General features: G+C 40.7%; 2 protein-coding genes across 6 annotated transcripts in view; one reads left to right on the top strand and one right to left on the bottom strand.

Moving 5' to 3' along the window:
• Positions 1-20844, top strand: part of CCZ1 (CCZ1 vacuolar protein trafficking and biogenesis associated) — a 36395-nt gene extending 15551 nt beyond the window's left edge. The window contains exons 8-15 of the mRNA XM_075899505.1: positions 1945-2026; positions 6406-6467; positions 7938-8049; positions 8797-8830; positions 9258-9375; positions 16257-16415; positions 18597-18724; positions 20483-20844. Coding sequence (XP_075755620.1) covers positions 1945-2026; positions 6406-6467; positions 7938-8049; positions 8797-8830; positions 9258-9375; positions 16257-16415; positions 18597-18724; positions 20483-20538 — 751 coding nt within the window. The 3' untranslated portion in view covers positions 20539-20844. The remainder of the gene's footprint in view (positions 1-1944; positions 2027-6405; positions 6468-7937; positions 8050-8796; positions 8831-9257; positions 9376-16256; positions 16416-18596; positions 18725-20482) is intronic.
• Positions 16409-21367, bottom strand: part of RSPH10B (radial spoke head 10 homolog B) — a 63220-nt gene continuing 58261 nt past the window's right edge. For all 5 annotated transcript variants that reach the window (XM_075899496.1, XM_075899494.1, XM_075899493.1 and 2 more), the window contains one exon: positions 16409-17354. The gene's annotated coding sequence lies outside the window, so the exon portion shown is untranslated. The remainder of the gene's footprint in view (positions 17355-21367) is intronic.

Below are 21367 nucleotides of genomic sequence, written 5' to 3'. Positions count from 1 at the left end.
TCCAGGTGCAGGAGGGAGCTCTGGCCTCCATCACGTAGTTGGGGTGTGCAAGGTGGTGAGGGCTCCATCTGGGGGTGTGGACTCTGGAGTATGACTGGGAATGAGGGGTTTGGAGTGCAGGGGAGGACTCCAGGCTAGGGCGTGGGGCTGAGGAATTCAGAATGGAAGAGGGGGCTGTGGGTTGAGATGGAGCTGGGGTGTAGAGGGGGTACAGATTCTGGATTGGTGGTGTGGACTGTGGGTTAAGTCCTGGGATGAGAGGTTTAGAGTGCAGGAGAGGGCTCTGGGTTGAGGTGGAGGGGGGCTCAAGTTAGTCTTGGGTGGCTCCTGGTTAGCGGGAGGTGCATAAGGCAGACTGCCTGCCTGTCCTGAGACACAGCACTGCACCGCACTCTGGAAGTGGCCAACTGGTCCAGCTCCTAGACAGGGGCATGGGCAGGAGGCTCTTGCTTGCAGACATTGCCCTCACCCCCAGCTTCCACTGGCTGGGAGCCAGCCAATTGGATTGTGGAGCCGGTGCTCAGTGTGGCTGGGGGCAGCCCATTGGGAACTGGCCAGTGGGAGTCCAGAGCCAGTACTCAGGGCAGCAAGGGCAGCCCACAGAACCTGGTGGTCCCCTGCTGAGAAGCTGGACCTGCTGGCCATTTCCGAAGTATAGCGCGGTGTCCCAGGACAGGTAGGGAATAACCTGTCTTGGCTCTGCACCGATGCTGCCTGAACTTTTAATGCCCTAGTGGGTGGTGCTGCCTGCAGCTGCTAGGGTCCATTTTTTACTAGGTGAATCAGTCAAAAACCAGACAACTGGTCACCCTAGAGCTGCCTCAGAATTTGTAGAACCCTGCTGACTTCCGTGGATTTGTAAATAAGAACAAAATGTGCCCCCACACTCTTAATTTGATGTGTGTTCATTACAAAAACCAGAGCTACCTATCAGTTTCTAATGGATGGTTTCTTTGGAATAGTGTAAACATATGTACTAAGTTAATTATTGCTGAAGATTTGAAACTTTTAAGTTTCATGTCCAAAATTAAACATATAATGGAGAAAAGGACCTACTCTGAACAAGACACTACCATAATCACCATAACGTCTCAATTCATTTTTACCGAATCATATTAATCATCTGGGTTCTTGATAATCTATTCACATTATTAACAACAATTAGAAACTTTTTAAAGTCAGTCTATGAATCCATATTTGATTTTACAAGCAAATTATGTACAACCAAAAAGTAATACTGAAAAGCGCTGCATTTTCAGTTAACCAAAACTACTTTTGATTCATCCTGACTTTATGTGCAGAAAATATTACAACAGATTTCTTTGTTTCTGTTAAAAATGCAGTTTAAGGAGTTTGCTGCATCAATGTAATTGAAAACTAGCTATTCCTCTTCAGCTGTGTTTGTATTTCTGGTGTGTACTGACATGGCACAGCTGCTTTTGGCATACTGTTTCACATCGGAGTAGCTATGCAAGGTTTTCATGTTCAAAGGCTAGTAAGACGTAAGGAGAGAATGTTCACAATATTTAGGTGAGAAAGAAGTTATAATTATTATTTTAAAAAAATCCTAGTCTTCCTATATTTGTCTAGATTCAAGTATTCGCTACACATAATTTGCTTGTGAAATCAAATATGGACTCATAAATTAGGACAAGACTCTTTAATTCATGATTTTATCTATTTGTTAACGTGGATATATTAGTAATATTGTAGGGGAATGAGCATCCTATTAAAAATTAAACTTATACTGGGGACTGTCTGTACAAAAGAAATTGGTGCCTTGTCATATAAAAGAACTGAGTTTAGTTCTCCCAGAAGGCTCTAAATTGCGGCTTGCCCAGCTCTTAGTTATAAAGATGTTGGCCATGAAGTAACACGCTTAGAGAAATTGTTTTTCCTGCTTTGCAGTCTACCTTTTAACTTTTTTTTTCTCTGATATTCCAGGAGTGGATTAGAACAAGATGACATGAGAATTTTATACAAATATCTCACAACATCCCTCTTTCCCAGGCACATAGAGCCAGAGGTATGGATATGTGGTTTTTGTAACAGCACATATACTTTGCACAGATGTCTTGTACCATATGCACTATAGCAGTATGAATAAAGTACTTGAGCTGGTGCTCCCTTGATATAGTAGAGAGGAAGTTTCTGAAACTGCTTTCTCCAATTTAGGAATTAATTCTTCATACATGCTCATTGCATTGAGAAAAGCCCCAAAGTCCTTTATGAGCAGGTAATTTTTGGAAGTGCTTTGTACTTTGAAGAAGGAAGGCGACATTAATTGTTTTGTAATGATTTGCTGCCTGGTGGTTGCATGTGCCTGGCAGGAGAGGGGTGGTCTGCTGCTGCTCAGGTTCTCTGATTGTTTTGTAATGTGTATATTTGTGGATGGTAAGTGTGATTAGAGTCCAGGATAGGTCATTCTTTCAGTATGTCTGTTGAAATCTGAATAAATATTATTGTCCTAGCCCTGTCAGTGCAGATCAGTTGGTAACAGTCCTGTTCCTAAAGCCAGAACATTGTGGATTATAATCCTATGCCAAGGCTTGGGATCATACAAATGCTAACCGTACGGTGAACTAATACAATGTAGTACTGTATTCTGATAGAAGATGTCCTTTAGATAAAACCTTAATCAAAAGTCCCTTTTGGTAAGTGGCCAGGTGAATGTTAAAAATCTTGCAAATCCTTTTGAAAAAAAAACTGAAGCACAGAGTTTGGACTCAGAAAACCTGAATTCACTTTCTGTGTGACACTGAGTAATTCATACCACCTCTCTGTCTTGCTCTTCCTGTCCATAAGATAAAGAAGCTTACACTTATTGTACATTTATTGGAAGGCTTAATCTATAAATATTTATATAGTGTTTTCACTTTTACAAATTGAGGGTTCAATACAGTGCCCAGAACAGATTCTGATCCTTGCTTACATTCCCTTTCTCCGTGCAGTGTATATTTGCCTTTTCCTTTGATGATGCACTGCAAGTATTTAACTGCCTTCCAGTAAAGTGCTTTAGTACACATGGACTATAGAAGGCCCTATACTAAATGAAGTTCAGTTCTAAATCGAGCAGTGATAATTGATTAATAGAAAAAATACAGTTAACAAGTCAGCGTTAAGCCTTTTGAGAATAAGTTTGAATGGGGACAGTCTTAACTAGAAAAACAGAAAGACGCACATTACAGATGTCAGTGATCCAAGCTTTGTCCCCTCCAGAATGTTTGTGTCTAAAGACCATTTAGAAACTTCCTCTAATGCAGAGTGTGGCTGCTTGCTCAATATGTAGCATCCTACATGGAGCATAATGCTTATGCTCTGTCATGTGCAATGGTTTTCAACTAGCTTCCATGAAGCTCTAAATTAGGGGTTGGCAGCCTTATCAAACCAAAGAGCCAAACAACATCAAAATTCAGAACAGGTGGTCAACAAAAAGCCATATAAGAATGCCCATTTGCATGACTGAAAATATACAACTTAATATTATTGATAACTGACATGATTAATAATAGCAGAAATGAAACCTTGTACTCAGACTTTATTTAATGGGACTGCTGCTGCATCTTTTCACACATTTCTTTGAAATTTACATAACTAGTCAAATCCAGCTTCATGCATGCATTCAGGCTGTCTTCTGACAATCTAATGGTGGAGGTTGGGGATATGGGGGTGCAGGAGTTTGGGTTGGGATGTATGAGGGGTTCAGGGCAGGGGTGTTGGGTGTATGATGGACTATGGGCACAAGGTTAGAGTGTGGGGGGTGCAGGAGTATTCTATCCGAGGAATGAGGATGTGGGGGTGCAGGGGACTGGGGATGTGGGACTATGAGGGGCTCAGGGTTGGGGTGTTTAGGGGGTGCAGGAGTGCTATGATGCTGCGGCCAGATGGGGGCTGGGCCCCAATTGGGGTCTTGTTGGCCAGGCTTCATTTTTAAATGAAGTAAAATATTATGTCCAACACAAGGCTTCAACATTGTCTGTCTTTATGTCAGGGGTGGGGAATCATTTTTGGGTTGGGTCCACTGTCCCACAGAAAAATCAGTTGGGGACCACACAAGTGAGAAGCAAAAAAACAATCCCTCCAGAAACCTTCAACTCTCACTAATGTGGCCCCCAGCTGAGACATCTTACTCAAGGGATCCAGTGTGCAGGACAGAGCTGACAGTGAGTGAGATAGGGATGGCGGTGCAGAATCTGGGTGGGAGGTAGGGTGCAGGAGCAAGCTGGGTACAGGGATCTGGCCGGGGGGAGGAGGCAGGTGCAGGAACAAGCTGGGGGTGCAGGGTTTCGGCACAGTGGGTCAGGGTGTGCAGGGTCTGGGCAGCACTAGCTTTTTGTACCCATGCTGCTCCCACGCTCCCTGTCCAAGGCATGGATTCCTGCTGCTCCATTGGCAGGATCCCCAGCCTGGGAGTCAGTCATGAGCACAATCCAACCTTGACAGCTCCAATAGGCCCCCTCAGCTTCATGCACACCTCCTGGTGGCAGCCCAGGAGGAGCAGCAGCAGCCTACTCCCATTGCTTCCCCAGCTTGGCTGGTACTTACTTGGGCCTGGAGACCAGCATCTCTTGGGTAAGATCTGCAGGCAGCGCTGGAAGAAGGCACGTGTCACTCCTAGTCCCCAAAGTCCGGATCCTCTGCCGCCATCTTATCTGTCCTCTTCCCCCAGCCCCTGCGTGCTCAGTGTTCATCACCGCCACATCCGGCACAGCTGGATGTGATCACCATGTAGTTCCCATATCCCACCTCCCTGGAGCACAGGGGAAAGTAGGGTGGATAAGGAAGCGTGCATGTTGCTGTGGGGAGGGGAGGAGCAGTGTGTGCACTTCCCCGTAAGCCAGATCCAGCGTGGAGCCTTGGGGCTTTCCTCCCTCTGCCCCTGCAAGAAGCTGGTGCGGGCTCCAGTCTTACGGGGGGGTGCTATGATGGATTGCTAGTATGGGCTCCCCAATTCAAGTGGCGGGGAAGAATGGGGGGATGAGCTCAAGCCATGAGCCATATTTGGCTCCTAAGTGAACCAAATAGGGTTCGCAAGTCATAGGCAGCTGACCCCTGCTCATTTAAGATCTGGCTCCCTCAAATAAAGACTGCTTTTCTTCTCTCACAATGTCATCTCAGTTACAATTAGCAGATTAATTTGTTCCGAGTCCCTTGCTTTTGATAAGAAGATACTGGTGTTTTCAGTGAAGTATCCTTGATCTTGCTTCTCCTCTTTGTTCAGGTTTGCTGATATTCAGTATTGCTCTTCAACAAAAACTCGGTATCATAAAATTGATTAAGAAAGGTTGCTTAACTAGGTCTTGGATGTCATTGTTGGTGTTCACAAATGAAAAAAAGAACAGTATTCCCTTAAAGTAACCCATGCACCTTCTGGGTGTGGTGTACTATCCCATCTAGTGGCACCGAGACCAGTTACAGAGAGAATGAGTCTGCTCTACAGCCTTAGCTAATAGGAACAGGCTTTTAGATCATGCAGTAGAGGCTCATGCACTGAGCGACAGAAGTTCTAGGTTCAATTCCTTCTGCAGAGGACCAGGGTCTGTTGGCATTTAAACTGCCAATAAAAAATCTGAATCTTAGAAAGCAGTAAGGATTCAAATTGTGAAACAGGTTACAACAGTTACCCCAAAGGGAGCCAATTCCCCTGTAGTCATAAAAAAAATGTTGCAACTATGTAGACTTGGCTATAAACAATAAAAAGGAAAAAATGTAGAATATTCAATAACTGGAAACTAGAAATGGATAAATATGTGGATATTATACAGCTATGTAAAAACTGAGATCATTTGAGAGGTTTCCTTAAGGGCTTCAATTAGGATGGTTGATTAGTGACCAATGTATTACCTAGATAAAATGTAATTCAGCCAGCAATACGAGAAACAGCCTGTGTTACTGTTAATATTTGGAAATGTGAAGATTTTAGTGAGGAAGCAAGAATGGCCTGGGAGATGTGGCACTAGACTTGGAGCTAGGAAGTGTGGGTTTAGTTTCTGGCTGACTTCCTATGTCACCATGAGCAACTCACTTAATCTTCCCATGCCTCAGTCTCCCACCTGCACAGTGAAAATACCTATCAACCTGACACAGAGTGAGGATAAATTCATTAGACTTTGCTCAGATATGATGATGACAGGAGCCATAAAATTGCATTAAAAGAGCTATATAGCAAAGTTAAATAATTTGTGGAACTTTTTTCAGATTAATAATTGGGTATTTTGTTGTTATATTTCTCTAAATATTGTTGACATTTATTCTTGCCCTTCTCGTTATGCATTAATGATATATTTCCTAGCAAGAGAGGTATAGTCTGCAGTCTGTTTACTGTGGACAGTTTCTTTAGCTACTGCAGAATAAGGAGAAACTGAAAGAAATATTCTAAGGTATTTATTTCCTGTTTGTTTTCAGTTAGCAGGAAGAGATTCCCCAATACGTGCAGAAATGCCAGGAAATCTACAACACTACGGAAGGTAGTTCTTATCAACTGTCATACTATATAGTGTTTCTTCGCTTCACAGGAAAGCTACGCTTTTGGAACACAGGATGGTTTGTTTAGGTAGCAGTGTAAATGTATTCTTGGGGTTAATTTCTACACCCAGATAATCTCATAGGCTGTGTAGAATTTGACCTGTGATGTGAAGAACTTGTACAGACCTACTGCATACTTATGTCTTTCTTACTGCTGTTAGCATGTTGTTCATAACCTCATTTTACAGGATCTTTCAAAAAAGGCTTCTATTTTTCAAAAGAACCACATCTAGACTGCAGTTTCACTTCCAAAATAGCGCTTTTTCGAAAGAGTGCCATGATGCGATTATGCAAATGAAGTATGGGAAATTCAAATCCCAGCTTCATTTGGAATTTCGAAGTGTGTAGTTTACATTCCTCAGTCAAAAGAGGGATGTAGTCTAGACGTACCCATAGTGAGAGTTCCTCCAATTCCTTTCCCCCAAGCAGTAAGATTTGTCATACAGGAACAAAATAATGATCTGTCTAGAGACTTGCCTCTTGCACGTCTAGTGTATTAGGTGCATTAGTGAGAGACTTTTTTCATTTGGCCAGTGTGTGACCTTATTCTGAGTGATGGATTAGGTCCTTCTTGGCCTGTTTCCAGAGCACAGAATGTGTGGTGTGTGTGTGTGTATGTGTTTTTTTTGTTTTGTTTTGTTTTGTTTTTTAAATAATCCCTGGTTGAAAGTCTTGCACATTATGGGCATGTTCTTCCTTCTCCTGTCCACACCTCCCCCCCCCCATTCAGGGTGTGTGTTAGCTTGTTTCAGTCTTCAATTTTTCATTTAATTGCTGGGGAGCAGACGAGCGAGATGTACCAGAGTGTGCATTGTGCAGTGATCATTGATAAGACGGTCCTTTTAAAAGTTGCTGGAGAATTTATTGGGTTGCCCTGATCATCCACATGTTGTTTGCTTTTATTTCCCTATTCTCTGAGTTATTTTGATGCTAATATACTAAGTTTTTTGCAGTTGTTTTTTCGAGGGCCTGTTGCTAAATACAGTTGGTTCCTTGTTCTCTGCACAGTAGCTAACTATGATCAATGAAAGGCTGTTGAAATGCCACTGGTCACTCACAACTTAGTCTTAAATTACAACGTGCTGTTTATCTTGATCTAAAAGAACCCTCTTTCTGTGTATTCTAACAATGTTTACTCATTCAAATGATTAAAGTTAAGCATGTGAGTAGCCTCTTTGAAGTCGGGATCCAAGTCTTTCAATTAATTTAAAAGTGACAATTTGACATGGATACACAGTCAGATACTGTAGTAAAGGGAGGGAGTTATATAAGTACCTGGTTAGACAGAAATTCTATTAAAATGTAGGCATGTGTTTAAGTAATTTCTAGCTTTAAATATTTTTCATGTGCTTATAAATTGTTGTTGAATATAAAAATGAATTATATTTGTCCTGTTTAATTTTTACTTTTAGGTTTCTTACTGGACCTTTAAATCTTAATGATCCAGAAGCAAAATGCAGATTTCCCAAAATATTTGTAAATACAGATGGCACTTATGAAGAACTTCATTTAATTGTTTATAAGGTATCAAACTTCCTCTATTCCAATGTAGTATGAATACATACCAGGAAGAAAACACTGCTGAGCTTTAATTATGAAACCATGCATAAAAGTGCATGTGGAAGGACCAGATCAGAACAGTGAGACAGAGAGCTCACACAGGGTTCATATTTAAAAGTTAAAATAACTTTTTTTTTCTGAATTTTCTGGGTTTCTTTTAGAAGTTCTGGTTTAATCCAATCAATGCAAATTTGGCAAGTCTGTCTATATCCCTTTCATATGGCGATACCAACAGTGAACTCAAAAAGCAGTATTTTTTTCAGAGCTGCTTAAGCTGGCTTCCGGCCAGTGGCAACCCTAAGCTAAATCAAGATGAGCCAGTTATAAAAAGGTTCAAACGTGTGTTAGGACTGATTTAAAATGGATTTAAAAACTGATTTTAGTTAGATTTTCAGTGCACATTTTGCATGTGAGCAATGCCCTAGTCAGACTGCATTTCAATTCCTCTAGAACAATAAACTACTTCTCAAAGTCCTCCTGAATAACTGATGTAAAAACCTTGTCCAGAACTGAAAAATATAGAAAATTGGGTGTCCACTATTGTGTCATGGAAGTAAATGTTTACTGTTAACACTCTAGCTTGACTGTGACTTGAAAATTTTTTCAAAATGTAACTGGTATACAGTAAATAACTTCTTCAGTGAATGTGTTGGTGAAATTTGAGGGAAGAAAATTTATTTTGTAAATATTTTTTGTTTTGGTTTGTTTCAGGCCATGAGTGCAGCAGTCTGTTTTATGATTGATGGTAGGTACAGATTTGTATGATTTGAAATAAACCAGGGAGATTATTTTCTTTTGACAACTTTGTTTTTCTGTACTGTCTCTCTACCAAAACATTATCAAACATAATCTAGACTGATTTTGCTATTTCAGAGTATTCGTTCATTATAGTCTTGTGTGTTAATTTGTTCTATGTGGAAACTTTAACCAACTTCTTAGATTATTTTAACTGTTTTGCTTGATGGTAGAGAACGGGCACTATTTTGCCTTCAGTTACTCTCTGGAAGACCCTTGGAAGTTGATGAAATTTCATAGGTGTAATGTGGTCCAAGATTCTTATGAATGCTTAAAGTTGATTACAAAAGAACATATTTGTCTTTTTGGCACAAAATAGTATAGACCTCATATACTGTTAGGAAAAAACTTACCATCTTTTTGAAACTACTTCATAGCCTCAATGCAGCCTACACTGGATTTTTGCCGTAAACTGGACAGCATTGTTGGGCCTCAACTCACAGTATTAGCATCAGACATATGTGAACAATACAACATCAACAAAAGGATATCAGGGTTTGTACTATCTTTATGTTCCTATTGCGAACCTTCACTAGATAGCTCAAAGTCTATTTTAATGACTGCTTCGATAAGGGTAACAACATGAGAATATACTTTAAGAGCATTCTCTTTGAATTAACGCTTATTTCTTATATATCTTTTGCCATTTATATCTTAGCATTTATAGAGTACCCATTGTCACATGTTTAGGTGCTATGGGAGAACTGCACTAGTTTTTATAGAGTAATAATTATATGTAGGTTATTGTGGTGTTATGGTTTATATTGCCTTGTCAAGGCATTCTCTAATCTAGCTTTAAAGTCATGCAGTTCCTGGTGGTTTTGTTGTCATTGTTCATGTGCAAATAGAAATTACCTGATTCTAGTAACCCATTTTTATTCTGCAATGAGGGTTCTATTGGGATGTGTGACATTAGCAGCATAATGGACATTTTATATATCCTCTACAGTGGAAGCAGAAGATCTAGGGCTTTATTTTCCCCTCCTTCCAATGTCTTTCAAATTTGAAGTTGAGTTTCAACTTAAGGGCAATGGGGAGATAGATGCAATCTAGTGTTTAATTCTAAGGTCCTGCCCACTCTGGTCATACTTAGCATTGTTCTGAAGCGGATGTGGACAGGACCTAAAATAGTTGGAAATTCTTCATGTCATTTTTAACCAAGAGTCTAAATAAAAGTAGATTCTGTGACCTCCCAAGAAAATCTAATTTCTCTGGAGGAATTTTCTGGTTTTGCTTTTTGCAATGGGGCCAGTGGAATATGTGGGGGAGGGAGAACATTTTAACTTTGATTTTCTAGTGAACTTGCAAAAAATTGAATTGCTGAGGTGTAGGTGCTACTTACTCTTTTAAGGTGTTAGATATACAAAATAAGCAATTTATTGGCACCTTTGACTAGAAAATATACCTACCCAAAGGCTGCTGCAGCAGTGGGACCCATCATTGTTTGGGTTGACATCAGGAGGTTTTATTTAAAAAGGAAAGGTGATAATGACTTGACAGTCTTATTTCTTCAGACTTCCTACCCATACAGAGATTATTGATTCTAGCCCTGTCCTCATGTCCGGCCAAGCTGTGTTCAATATAAGGCCCAACTGTGGGTAGGGTCGAGGCATTTTTAGGCCACGTTTGTATTTTGTTGCTTACTGAGACTACATGGGGAACATTTGACATCTGGTGTATATTACAGTAACCATGGTGCCATTACACCAGCTGGCGGTGTTGGAATGCAGCAATGTTCTGGCCATGCCTGTGGCCGAAGGGGATAGGGTGTGGCGTACAGCAACTAAGTGTCTGTGCTGCCAGGGGGAATTCCCAGCTGCCTGGCTATGGCAGTTGTAGGGGCCCATTATGCTGCCTATACTTACTCAATTCTGTTTCCTTTACTCTCCCTGAAAACAAATGGAACTGCTAGAGAAGAAGTACTGATGTGGAGGCCTGTGTTCTTCTAAGACTAGAATTCTAAATGGATTATACAAAGAGACATAAGTGTAGCAGATAATTTTCTGCTCCTTCAATGCTCAGCTTAATGCCAGGGTCACTAGTAGAAACTTGTCTCTAGACAGAGTGAGAGAGTTTTCTTGCACTGGCCACATGCTGTAAATTTTATTGTCTTGTTCCATCCATTTTGTGAACATTTTTAGCTGACTTCAGTGAGAACTTGGTTTGCCACTGAAACACTGCAGGAGGATGGCTCATTCTTGAACATCTTCCCAAAGGCTAACCCTGTAACCCTAAAGGGTCTTTCTGGTTACCTACTTTTATCCCACTGCCAGAGTGACTGGCTCTTTATGTGGGAGCAGAGTCTGATTAGCTGCTGCCCAGCTGGGCTCAAGGGCAGGCACCTTATAATGGTGAAGAGAAAAGCAAGGGAAAGGCTGTGAACTTCTCTCAGCTCAAGGAGGTAGAGAGGAGAGCAGCTGCTGCTGTCTACCCCTTTGTAAGCTCTCTCTGTGTCTCTCTCCTTGTTCAGAGATAACCTGCCCCTTTAGAAAATGTAGCAAGCTTTGTGGTAACCTTCCCCATGACTTTCTGAGACTTTGGTTTTCCAAACTGTGATGGTATATAGCATTAAAAAGAAACATTGGGAAGATGTTTTTCATTTAGGTAAACGAGGGCCATGATATGTATATTTCTGAGTAGAAAAGGTGAGGAGTTTTCAGTGTAGATAAAATATACTGGCTGTGTAACTCAGTGTATTATACATGCAATGGATATGCACATGCACACAATGTAGTATGCAGTGTCAAGATCACTCAGAGGTGCCTGCTACACATATATGACATTTCATCCAGCAGAACAAAGCAGAATGCACTTTATCCAGCACATTAAATAACCTCTCCCAGTATATTACGTCATGAATGCACAAAAAACTACGTTAAAAGAACATTGTTCAGGTGGCAAATTCAAGCACTCAAAAGTTGAGACAACAGTATTATTGCCTATGAAACCTTAATTCTTGTGCTTATGCATTATGCTACTGTCTTTAATTACATGATCACATATGGTTTTTTCCATGGGCCCTCTACCTCATTTCCAAATGGTGTTAAGTGCTTTACTTTGCAACTTTTAATGTTCTTTTAGCATAGGATTTTTTGTGCTTGCATACATTCCTAAAAAGCAAACTGGGGGGAAAAAAAAGGTCACCTGGCATCCTATTGACAACTACCTGGATGATCAGCAGAACTGAAATGTTTAGATCTACCATACAGACCTCTGCCTCTTCAGCTACCAGAGTTACAGTTAGCAGTTGTAGGTTGTCATCTTGTATGTGGACCAGCATTAGAGGGAAATGCGAAACTTTGTCAGTGTATTTCATGGTGTTGCTCCTGGCAGAGGAATGAGGACTCTTAGGTTCCATTCCAGACTTTGGATGGGGAGTGCCTATTAGGTATGCACATGCTCCTGTAGGGGTATGATAGTGTACATGTTTAAATAGTTAATTGGATCTACCTCCCCGATCCCCTGCATGTAAATTCACAGTTTCAGCAGTTACATGTTTCCCACCCCTCCCCCCTGAAAAAAATCCCTACTCTTCTGCCTGTTCATCTCCCCCTCAAGCTTGAACCCTTCTACTCCATCCCCTCCAATATGTCCCAGTCTTTTCTTGTCCCTGCCTGTGGCTCATTATCCCAGTCTCATTCTTTTCACTTAGCCAGTCCCAATCACAGCTCTCAAGGTTTTTCGTTCCAGTTGTCTTGCCCAAACAGCCTTAGTTTTACCCTTCCAGCCACTTCATCTGTCTCCTTGCTCAGTCATGCCCTAACCTTCCCACAACCACACTCTCTGCTCCTTGTCCCAAATCTCCTTATGCAACCAATAACAGTTGCCCTGCTCCAGCTCTTCATCAAATTTCTCTCTCTCCTATTGACTGGCCCCCTTGACACTGCTGCTACCCCCCACATCTACACTTGGCTCTAAATCCCAGTCTCCCTCCCTAGACTCCTTGTCCTGTGTCACGTTCTCCACCGGAAACCCCCAGCCTCTTGCCCCAGTCTTTTTGCTCTGTCAGTCTCATTTCTTCTCCCACACTCTGGATCCACATCTGATAGATCTCCTTTGCTCCCTCATCATCTTTCTTCCGTCTGCTAAGCTCCCAGTCTCTTTCCCATCCCTGTTTTTCCCTTGATGACTTCAGTTCCTGGTCCCCTTGCCCAGCCAGTCTGTCTTCCCCTTCCAGCTTCATGTGGTCTTATCCAGCCAGTTCTAGTCTTCCCTCTCAACCCCATTAGCCTTCTGTCCCAGTCTTTTATCCTCCACCTCACTGCAGGCTCAGCTCTTGTCCTCTTCCATGTTCCCTGAGCCCAGCAGGAGGTGCTCACTGAGCACAGGATGCAAAGTTCTTTGTTCTCTGTTCATCTGCCGAGTCCCAGCATGGTCCAGAGTTGGAATGTCCAGCTGCAGCCCTTCTGCCCTGGACTGGGGCATGCCCACTGCGCAACTGACTCTTCAGGGAATTTAGCTGCTAAAAATCTGAGCCTCTAGTGAACATCTGAAAACCTGTTTTTCAAAATCTTGTAACTTAACCCAGTCTGGACAAATCTTCATGGAAAATGGTAAAAGGCACATCACTACACAAAAGCAATTATCTGCCAAATTTTAATAATTTCTCAAAGAAAAGGTCTCCAGAATTATTTTAATATAGGGAAATCATTTTTCCATACCTCCTTTCTTAGAACCAAAATTTTCCAGTGCAATTCAGATTGAGGCAGAGCTCTGTCATGTAAAATGTCAGCCCAGCTAGTTTGGCAAAATAAGTGACTAAAAGATGGTGTTATAATGGGAAGTGTAAGGCAATCTTCATGTTCAAATTTACTAGCCCCATCTGTATCAACATGCACAATAGCTCATAAAATTAAATGCTTTCTCACAAAAAAATAGAGATCTGGGACTCTGGTATTGAAATCTTTATTCCTTTCTAACTCTTAAAAACCCAGGGTAAATCATTGCTTGATATTACACAGTAGGTTTGCTTTCTCTCAAATTCCTTTTGATGTGTGTTTTTATGTTAAAAGCAAAGTGCAGTTTTATACAGTAGTATGACTCTGGTTGATTTTAATAGCATAGATGTCAGCCCAGTGCTAAGCACATACATTATGATGGCCAGCAGAGAGAAGCTGTGGTCATTTACAAAATAGAGGCTTAAGGAAGTGGCTTAATTAGTGTATAGTTCATGGTGATTTAAAGCAATAGACACATTAAATTGAAGGATTATGAACTTTAGATTTTAAATTTTCTTCAGCAAATGCATATGGCATTTGTCTACTCTTGTCAGGTTAATATATGTGAAGGTTGTATTTAGGATGATAAAGTTAGCACTGAGGATGTTTGAAACAATCACTTGTACCACACAAATGGTTTGTTTGGTAGTTCTGTATAAGAATAGGGGAAAATTACCAGGCAAGATTTATATGGTACACACTCGATTGGGAGAAGAATTGAGGCACTTATTAACTTCTCCCATAGTGCTAAATATTTTTTTAAAAGGCATATTTATCATGTGGAGTACTTGTTGGTTCCCTACAGTATTGCTGTTGTAAAGAAAACTCAATCATACCATAGATGCATACACTCTTACTTTGGTGTGTGGTGACTGTACTAAACAGGCAGAATTGCAGTGAATCAAAATGTGCTTGCAATGCTGCCAATCTATGCAATTAAGTACTTATTTTTATGTCAATAATGAATTAAAGCAAAGGAAGCTCCTCTAATTAACTCTCCCTTAAATTTTAATGCAGCGGGCCTCCGATAGCCTTACATGGTTTCTTTTAACACTAATGAATTTGGGTGACATAAGGAGCAAGATAATCCAGACTTTTAAGCCATTTGCTGGTCTGCTAAGGTGATAGTTGAGTAAACTATTCTACGGCATGTCTCTCAGTTGAAATAGTTCAAAACAAATTAATGTGTAATCTGAAGTGCCAACTGCTGTAGCAAACCTTCACTGATTGTAATTGTTGGAGCAATCACTGAAAGCAATATCAATCCTCCTTTGTGAAGTCTGTATAGATATTCCTAAGATTTGTTTTGTCAAACTTCTTCTTGAGTTGATGAGATCAGACTGGGAGTGATCATCTCATGCCCAAATCCACAAAGGAGGGTGGGAAAACTCTTGTTGGCTTGGCCATTCTAGGAAAGAGCGGAAGCTTTTTCTAACTTCGAGTAGGACGGTGAATGAAAAACTGGTGCAGTTTCCTTATGAAACAAATCCGTGACACAGCACCCAACCACGCCAACAGCTGGCTCCTCTTTAGGGAGGCAGCAAAGATCCCTGCTCCCTGGCAGCCAGCATCTATATGCTCTTTCCTGTCAGGTAGCCAACCAATCCAGCAACCAGTGGGGGTTCAGAGCCACCAACTATATGAGATCATGGGCGCAGTGCGAGAACTCAGAGCTAAGGAAGTCTGAGTGCTGGAAAAAGGGAGATGTTCTGATGTCTTCCACAGTGAGTGGGTCCTGGTAAGGGCAGGAAATGCCATTACGCAAACACACACTTATTCTGTTTCCTGTACTGGGAATTCATGCAGATCTCTCTAATGGTATCAGTGTTTTGGAGGTGTAAATGTTTTCCATTTCAATGGCTATCCAAAAACCACCTGTCAACCATGCCACGGGGTCTTGAAAAGTAGCTAGGCATGGCAGGATTCAATTTAAATTGATAGATGTCAGTAAATCAACTAAAAAAAAATTAGTCACTAAAAGTTGGCAGGATTACAGCCTTGTCCCCTCATGCCTGTGACAGCAGGGCTGTAGAAGGCCCCCTGTGCTGCCATAGGGCTGGTGACACCCAGTCCCTGGCAGCACAAGATGCGGGGAAGGCTGCTGTTCTGGTGGGCCAGAGCAGAAATACTCAGCAGCCAAGACTGTGGTGAGGAAGAGGCAAAGCTTCTGACTATGGAAGAGGTCACCCTGCTGCTCAGTGACCCTGGGTCAGAACTGTTCAGCAGCACCTTGTGGCCAGGGTTTCATCATCCTCATTGCAGCCCTGGCCTGAGGTCTCTGCCTCGCTGAGTCAGGGCCAATTCCTCCCCTTCACCTACCACCATGGTGTCTTGGGCCTCTCCGTTGTGCAAGAGGTCCCTGGCAGCCCCTCTGTCAATGCTGCTCTAACCCCAACCCTTTGCATGCTCCCTCTTAGTTTCCAGCAACAGTTTAGAAAAAGAACAAAATCTTTAAAATAAAAATGGATATAAATGGTCAAAATTAGAAAACCTAAACATGGAATTCTGCCAAGCCTAAAAGTAATGTATGCACAATACTCCCTAAGATAAGGTACCTGAATGTCATGGATCTCATGTTGTGCATGGATTAGTGATCTGTAACTTACATATTTTCTCACAGACCATTTAGTCACCATTTGCTTTAACTTGTTTTCCTAGGTCTGAGAAGGAACCTCAGTTTAAGTTTATCTATTTTAATCATATGAACTTGGCAGAGAAAAGTACAATTCACATGAGGAAAACACCAAGTGTATCACTCACATCCGTTCACCCTGACCTCATGAAGATTCTAGGTGATATCAACAGTGATTTTACTAGGTAATCTTGTTTATATTTTTCTTCTGTAAAATAAACCTCCATTTCCAGCAGTGTTCCTGAATTATACTGTTTTTTCATGTATGTGTATATATACATACAATTACTCAATACAGGCAGTCCCTGGGTTACGTACAAGATAGGGACTGTAGGTTTGTTCTTAAGTTGAATTTGTATGTAAGTCGGAACTGGTACATATTGTAGGGGAAACTCTAGCCAAACATTTCTCCAGAGCTCAGTTTTATTCTCCCACACCTCACTTCCCTCAGTCCTTTATTCTCAAGCTGAGGTGTCTGCTGAGAAAAGCTGCTCCGTGTCTCCCTGGTCTGCTGGGGGAGGAGGGAGCACTAGCTTTGCATCTCCCTGGTCTGCTGGGGGGAAGCAGCTAGTGCAGGGTTGCCGGATACGATGTAAGTCGGATCCATGTAACCCAGGGACTGCCTGTATATAAAATTGGTGAATAAGTAATATAGAAGATATTTTTCTTTTTCTGTGTCACTAGCTAATTTGATACAGTGAAATGTCTGTCCTGTCCCATCGTTCTTGCCTGTTTTCTCTCATGTTGCTGAAATGTTGGGCTAGATTGCAAAAAGGGATTGGATATTCCTGTAATCAAGAATACCTACAGATTGGCTAATTAATAACCAATTCTGGAAGGGATTTATGCTTCAGAGCTTATGTTAGTCTCTATTACAGATCAAGATGAAACCTAATTTGGAGGATACATTATCCTACATTTTCCTTCTAATTAACATACTAAACTCTTTCAAATAGTAGTTGTAATAAAACACTAAATCCAAGTTCTTATTTGAAGTTTGAAAAATTAGTTTCTCCTGTATTAGTTTCTCCTGTGATGGGGAATCAAACTTGTCTGTGTTTGGTGTTCTGTTGTTCCATGTGTTGCTTGGATCTATTGTATTTTGTGCTGTTTCCCCATCAATGCTGTTGAAGAAAGCAAGCTATAAGTCAGAGGGAACAAACAGGAGCAAAACTGCATGAAAGAGAAGTAAAGGAGAAACAAAATGGGGGAACACTAGCTAGCAGGTGGGCAGCCGAAAAGAGTTTTATAGACAATAAGATCTTACCGTTTTCAGAGTTAGGATGTTCACATGCTACAGAAAAAATATTGGAAGATAAGAATATCTCCACATGAATAAATTGTGAGATTAGGATAACCAGAAGTCCAACCATTAGGGGCTATTTGTGGTCCCATCTGGTTTAAAATAATAATAATAAAAAAAAGCCACAGGAAAATACCGGACATGTAAAATTTTCTGTTTTTCTTGGACGGAAGGCTGCAGGAGACCTTCTTCCCTGCTGCATTGGCAGGGGCATGCAGGGATTAAAGGCACAGTGACCTTTTTTTCTTTTTTGCTCAATGACTTTGGGTCTCTCCCCCCCCCCCCTTTTTTGTGCTCATCCACATTCCCCCCCCCTCCCCCCCGCCATAGTCGGGATTTTTTGTGAAAGTATCTGGCAACCCTAGTGTCATAGGATATCTTGTGTTAGTCTTTAACCATCTTCCAAAGTGCTTTAATCCTGGTTTAGCTATAGGAATTTCTTGACTGTACTTGCACTGTATACTTGAAGTACTATTTTCCTATTGGCTGTTGGGACACCAAACAGTTGTCTTACAAGCGCTGATGGTTAGTCCACTAGTCAACTAAACAAGTGGTTGGTTTACTTCCTCCTGATTTAAATTTTCCCAAATGAAGATTGTGCAGGCTATGCTGGCTGGCACTGGCTTGCCTTATTTATGTCTCCTTAGTTGAATGCATCTGATTGTCTCTGATTTTTCTGTCAACTATGCAGCGTCACAGCAGTCTGTGAGATCAGTTATTCAGTTAACATCTACTTTATTCATAATCGTTAGGGCAGTTACAGTTACAAAAACTGCTCTATTTGCTTATTATTTCTTGATAGCTTTACTTCAGTATTAGTTTTTATTTGTACCTCTGGACCCCCCCTTGTTCCATTCATCTGAAGAAGTAAGTTGTGCTGAAAAAAGCTAATGATACTATCTACATATTTTGGTAGCCTCTAAGGTGCTGTAGGTCCATTGATTGTTTTTTAAGTTACTTCAATATTGTTGCTTGTAAAATAAGTTACTTATTTTGCCTATCAAGTCCCTTCTTTTTAATGTTGCAAATATTTATAAGATTTGATTTATTAAATTTCTTTCAGAGTTGACGAGGATGAGGAAATCATTGTGAAGGCAATGAGTGACTACTGGGTGGTTGGGAAAAAGTCTGATCAACGGGAACTATATGTTATTTTGAATCAAAAAAATGCGAACCTGATTGAAGTTAATGGTAAGGATTTTTTTTTTTTTGCCATTTGTTAAATACTGTTGGTATAACTAAAATGCTTATTAGTGGATTTTATTAGTTCTCTATTTTACATAAAATGCACTTAATATGAGATTTTTTTTTCTATGCTAGACCAGACCTTCTTGCCTATGTCTTTAAAAGTCATCCCAGGAGGCATACCTGGGTGGTTGACAAATACCTTTGATGTCGGCAGGGGAGCGTCCAGACTATCGCGCTGAGCTGACAAACAGCTGATCAGCTGTTTATCGGCTCAGCACGGCAGCCATGTAAATTTAAATGAAGCGGCGATTATTTAAATCGCCGCTTCATTTTACTGTGTCGGGTAGCCTAATCTACATGCCTCTGTCGCCAGAGGCATGTAGTCTAGACGTACCCTAACACTATGATCTGTTAGAGGATATTTAGGGGTAAATTAGAGCTAAAAAACAACCTAGAACACAGAGCGAGGACTGGCAGCTATAAACAAACTTTATGGGACTGCAGGAAACTTAGCCACACCCATGAAAAGTGGGTAATTAAAATTATTCTGGATGATGGATATTTCTGGACTACAGATAGTTCAACCTGTGTAAACAGTAGATGAACAGGATTACTGTAGGTGAAACAGAATCCCATCTTATTACTGTCAGCAACAGTTGATGTGGGGGGAAAAAAATCAGATACATGATTTTTAAATAGGGATATTAAGTAGCAGTTAATAAGCTAATTGAATAGTTAATGGAAATTCCATCAACTACTCAATTAGTCAATAAGGGGGCTAACTCCTGGGGGAAACACAAGCCAGAACTGAGCAGTCCCAGCTTGTGCTGGCTCCAGGACTGCTGCGGTTCTGCTTTTTTAATGTAGTAAGAGCTGATACAGAGGCCACAAGGATGGGGGGAGTGAGAAGGGATGTAAGTGACTAGCGAAGACACTACTTGACTAGTCACTTGCATCCCTATTTTTAAATTGAGGTTAAATCACTTTTAATTTCAGTAAACATAAGACTCCTTTAGCTGTGGCCCAGGACTACAAAACCAGCAATTTAGATGCTGGTAAAGAGCCTGATGAAGCAAGGTGCTCAGCGCCGTTAATTGTTGTTTAGCTATATTGCTGAACATCTCTTAGGATCATACCCATTGTGCAGGAATATGAGATGAGACTGTTTATAATTCCACCCCAACTTAAAGAGTAATCACTTAAAACATTGTACTGAAAATTAATCTCCTCCGAGAGAAGTAGGAGAGCAAAAGAGACAAATCAATTTCTTTACTGAAGTAAGATTAAATCAGTGTTTCTTCTAATCATTAAGCAAGACTTGTTTTACAATAAAAGTTCTATATTTCTCTGTGGGAAAAAGGATAGAAGCTGGCTCTTCTGCCGTTGTCAGAAATAATTTCACTTTTTAACAAGATGAATGACTCAAGCAATTGAGAATAAATTCCAATTCTGTATTTCCAAGTAAAAAGTCTGTATTTGGCATAAAAAGACTGACGTGAATTCTCAAACTGGGCCTTCTGAGCAAAATTGACCCACCTTTCTTGTACTAAAAATAGAAGTATGGAGTTGATATGCACCAAGACACTCATTCACTTTTTTAAGCAGAAAACATTTTTATGTGCTTAACAAATGTAATTTTTGCACCTAGATGCAATTAGTTTTGTCAAGCTTTGTCAAGTTTTCTTTTAAAAGGCAAAGCGTTTATATAGTATGTTGCAATACTGTGTGCAGTTTCTGACCTTTTTTTTTTTTTTTAAACAGAAGAAGTAAAGAAACTTTGTGCAACACAGTTCAATAATATTTTCTTCTTGGATTGATCTGCAAAAGGGCTGATTTATTGAGAAGATCTAAAAATGTCAGAAACATTTTTGTTTAACATGAATGGTTATTAGTCATATTATTGACTTGAATAATGACAATAGTAAAGCAATACTTGCTTTGTAAGAATCATATTTCTACTGAAGCTGTAAACTCTGATCATAAAATTTTTAGATTTTAAAATATTTATGTGCAAATTAAATAAAACCAGTCTAATTCAACTGTACCATTCCATTTCTCTGATATTGTTATGTTAATATTTTACTGGAAAATAAAATTAATAATTGTTACAATTTTAAGGCCCTTTTGTTCCCCTTCAATGCTTACTTGCATAATTCAGTGGACCTGACTGTGGGGACTTACTGTTTCTCTATATACTATCATGTAAAAGTGAGAATGGGTTAACAAATCCTTCTATCGTCTGAGTGCAAGGTGGCACCCACAGTAAAGGACACTGGATTACCTAAAATGGAAGACTCAGAATCATCAGCCTGTAAATGCTACTCTGCACCAGCTCTTCCATACTACACAAGTAAACTAAGCCGTCCCTCTCCAGTACAAGAATAAGAGCCTGATCTTCCAGGTGACACTTAGAAGTCACATGATGCAGGCTTGGGCCCAAAGATTTACTTTATATGAGTGAATATCTGGGTTCCTTAAAGACCAATATAGGTATAAAACCACATGCAGGTTTTATAGTTTTAACTTCCCTTCAGACTAGGGTTACCAGATGGTTTCGACAAATATTGGACACGCTTGATCTCAGATGGGGGGGGGGGAAAGAGAACTGGCCGGAAGCAAGGCTGGCCATGAGGTCGAGGGGATATC

Source organism: Pelodiscus sinensis, chromosome 16 (assembly GCF_049634645.1).
Source record: "Pelodiscus sinensis isolate JC-2024 chromosome 16, ASM4963464v1, whole genome shotgun sequence".
NCBI classification, from domain to species: Eukaryota; Metazoa; Chordata; order Testudines; family Trionychidae; genus Pelodiscus; species Pelodiscus sinensis.
Note: the sequence above shows the minus strand (reverse complement) of the source record. Positions and strands in the feature narration are given on the sequence as shown.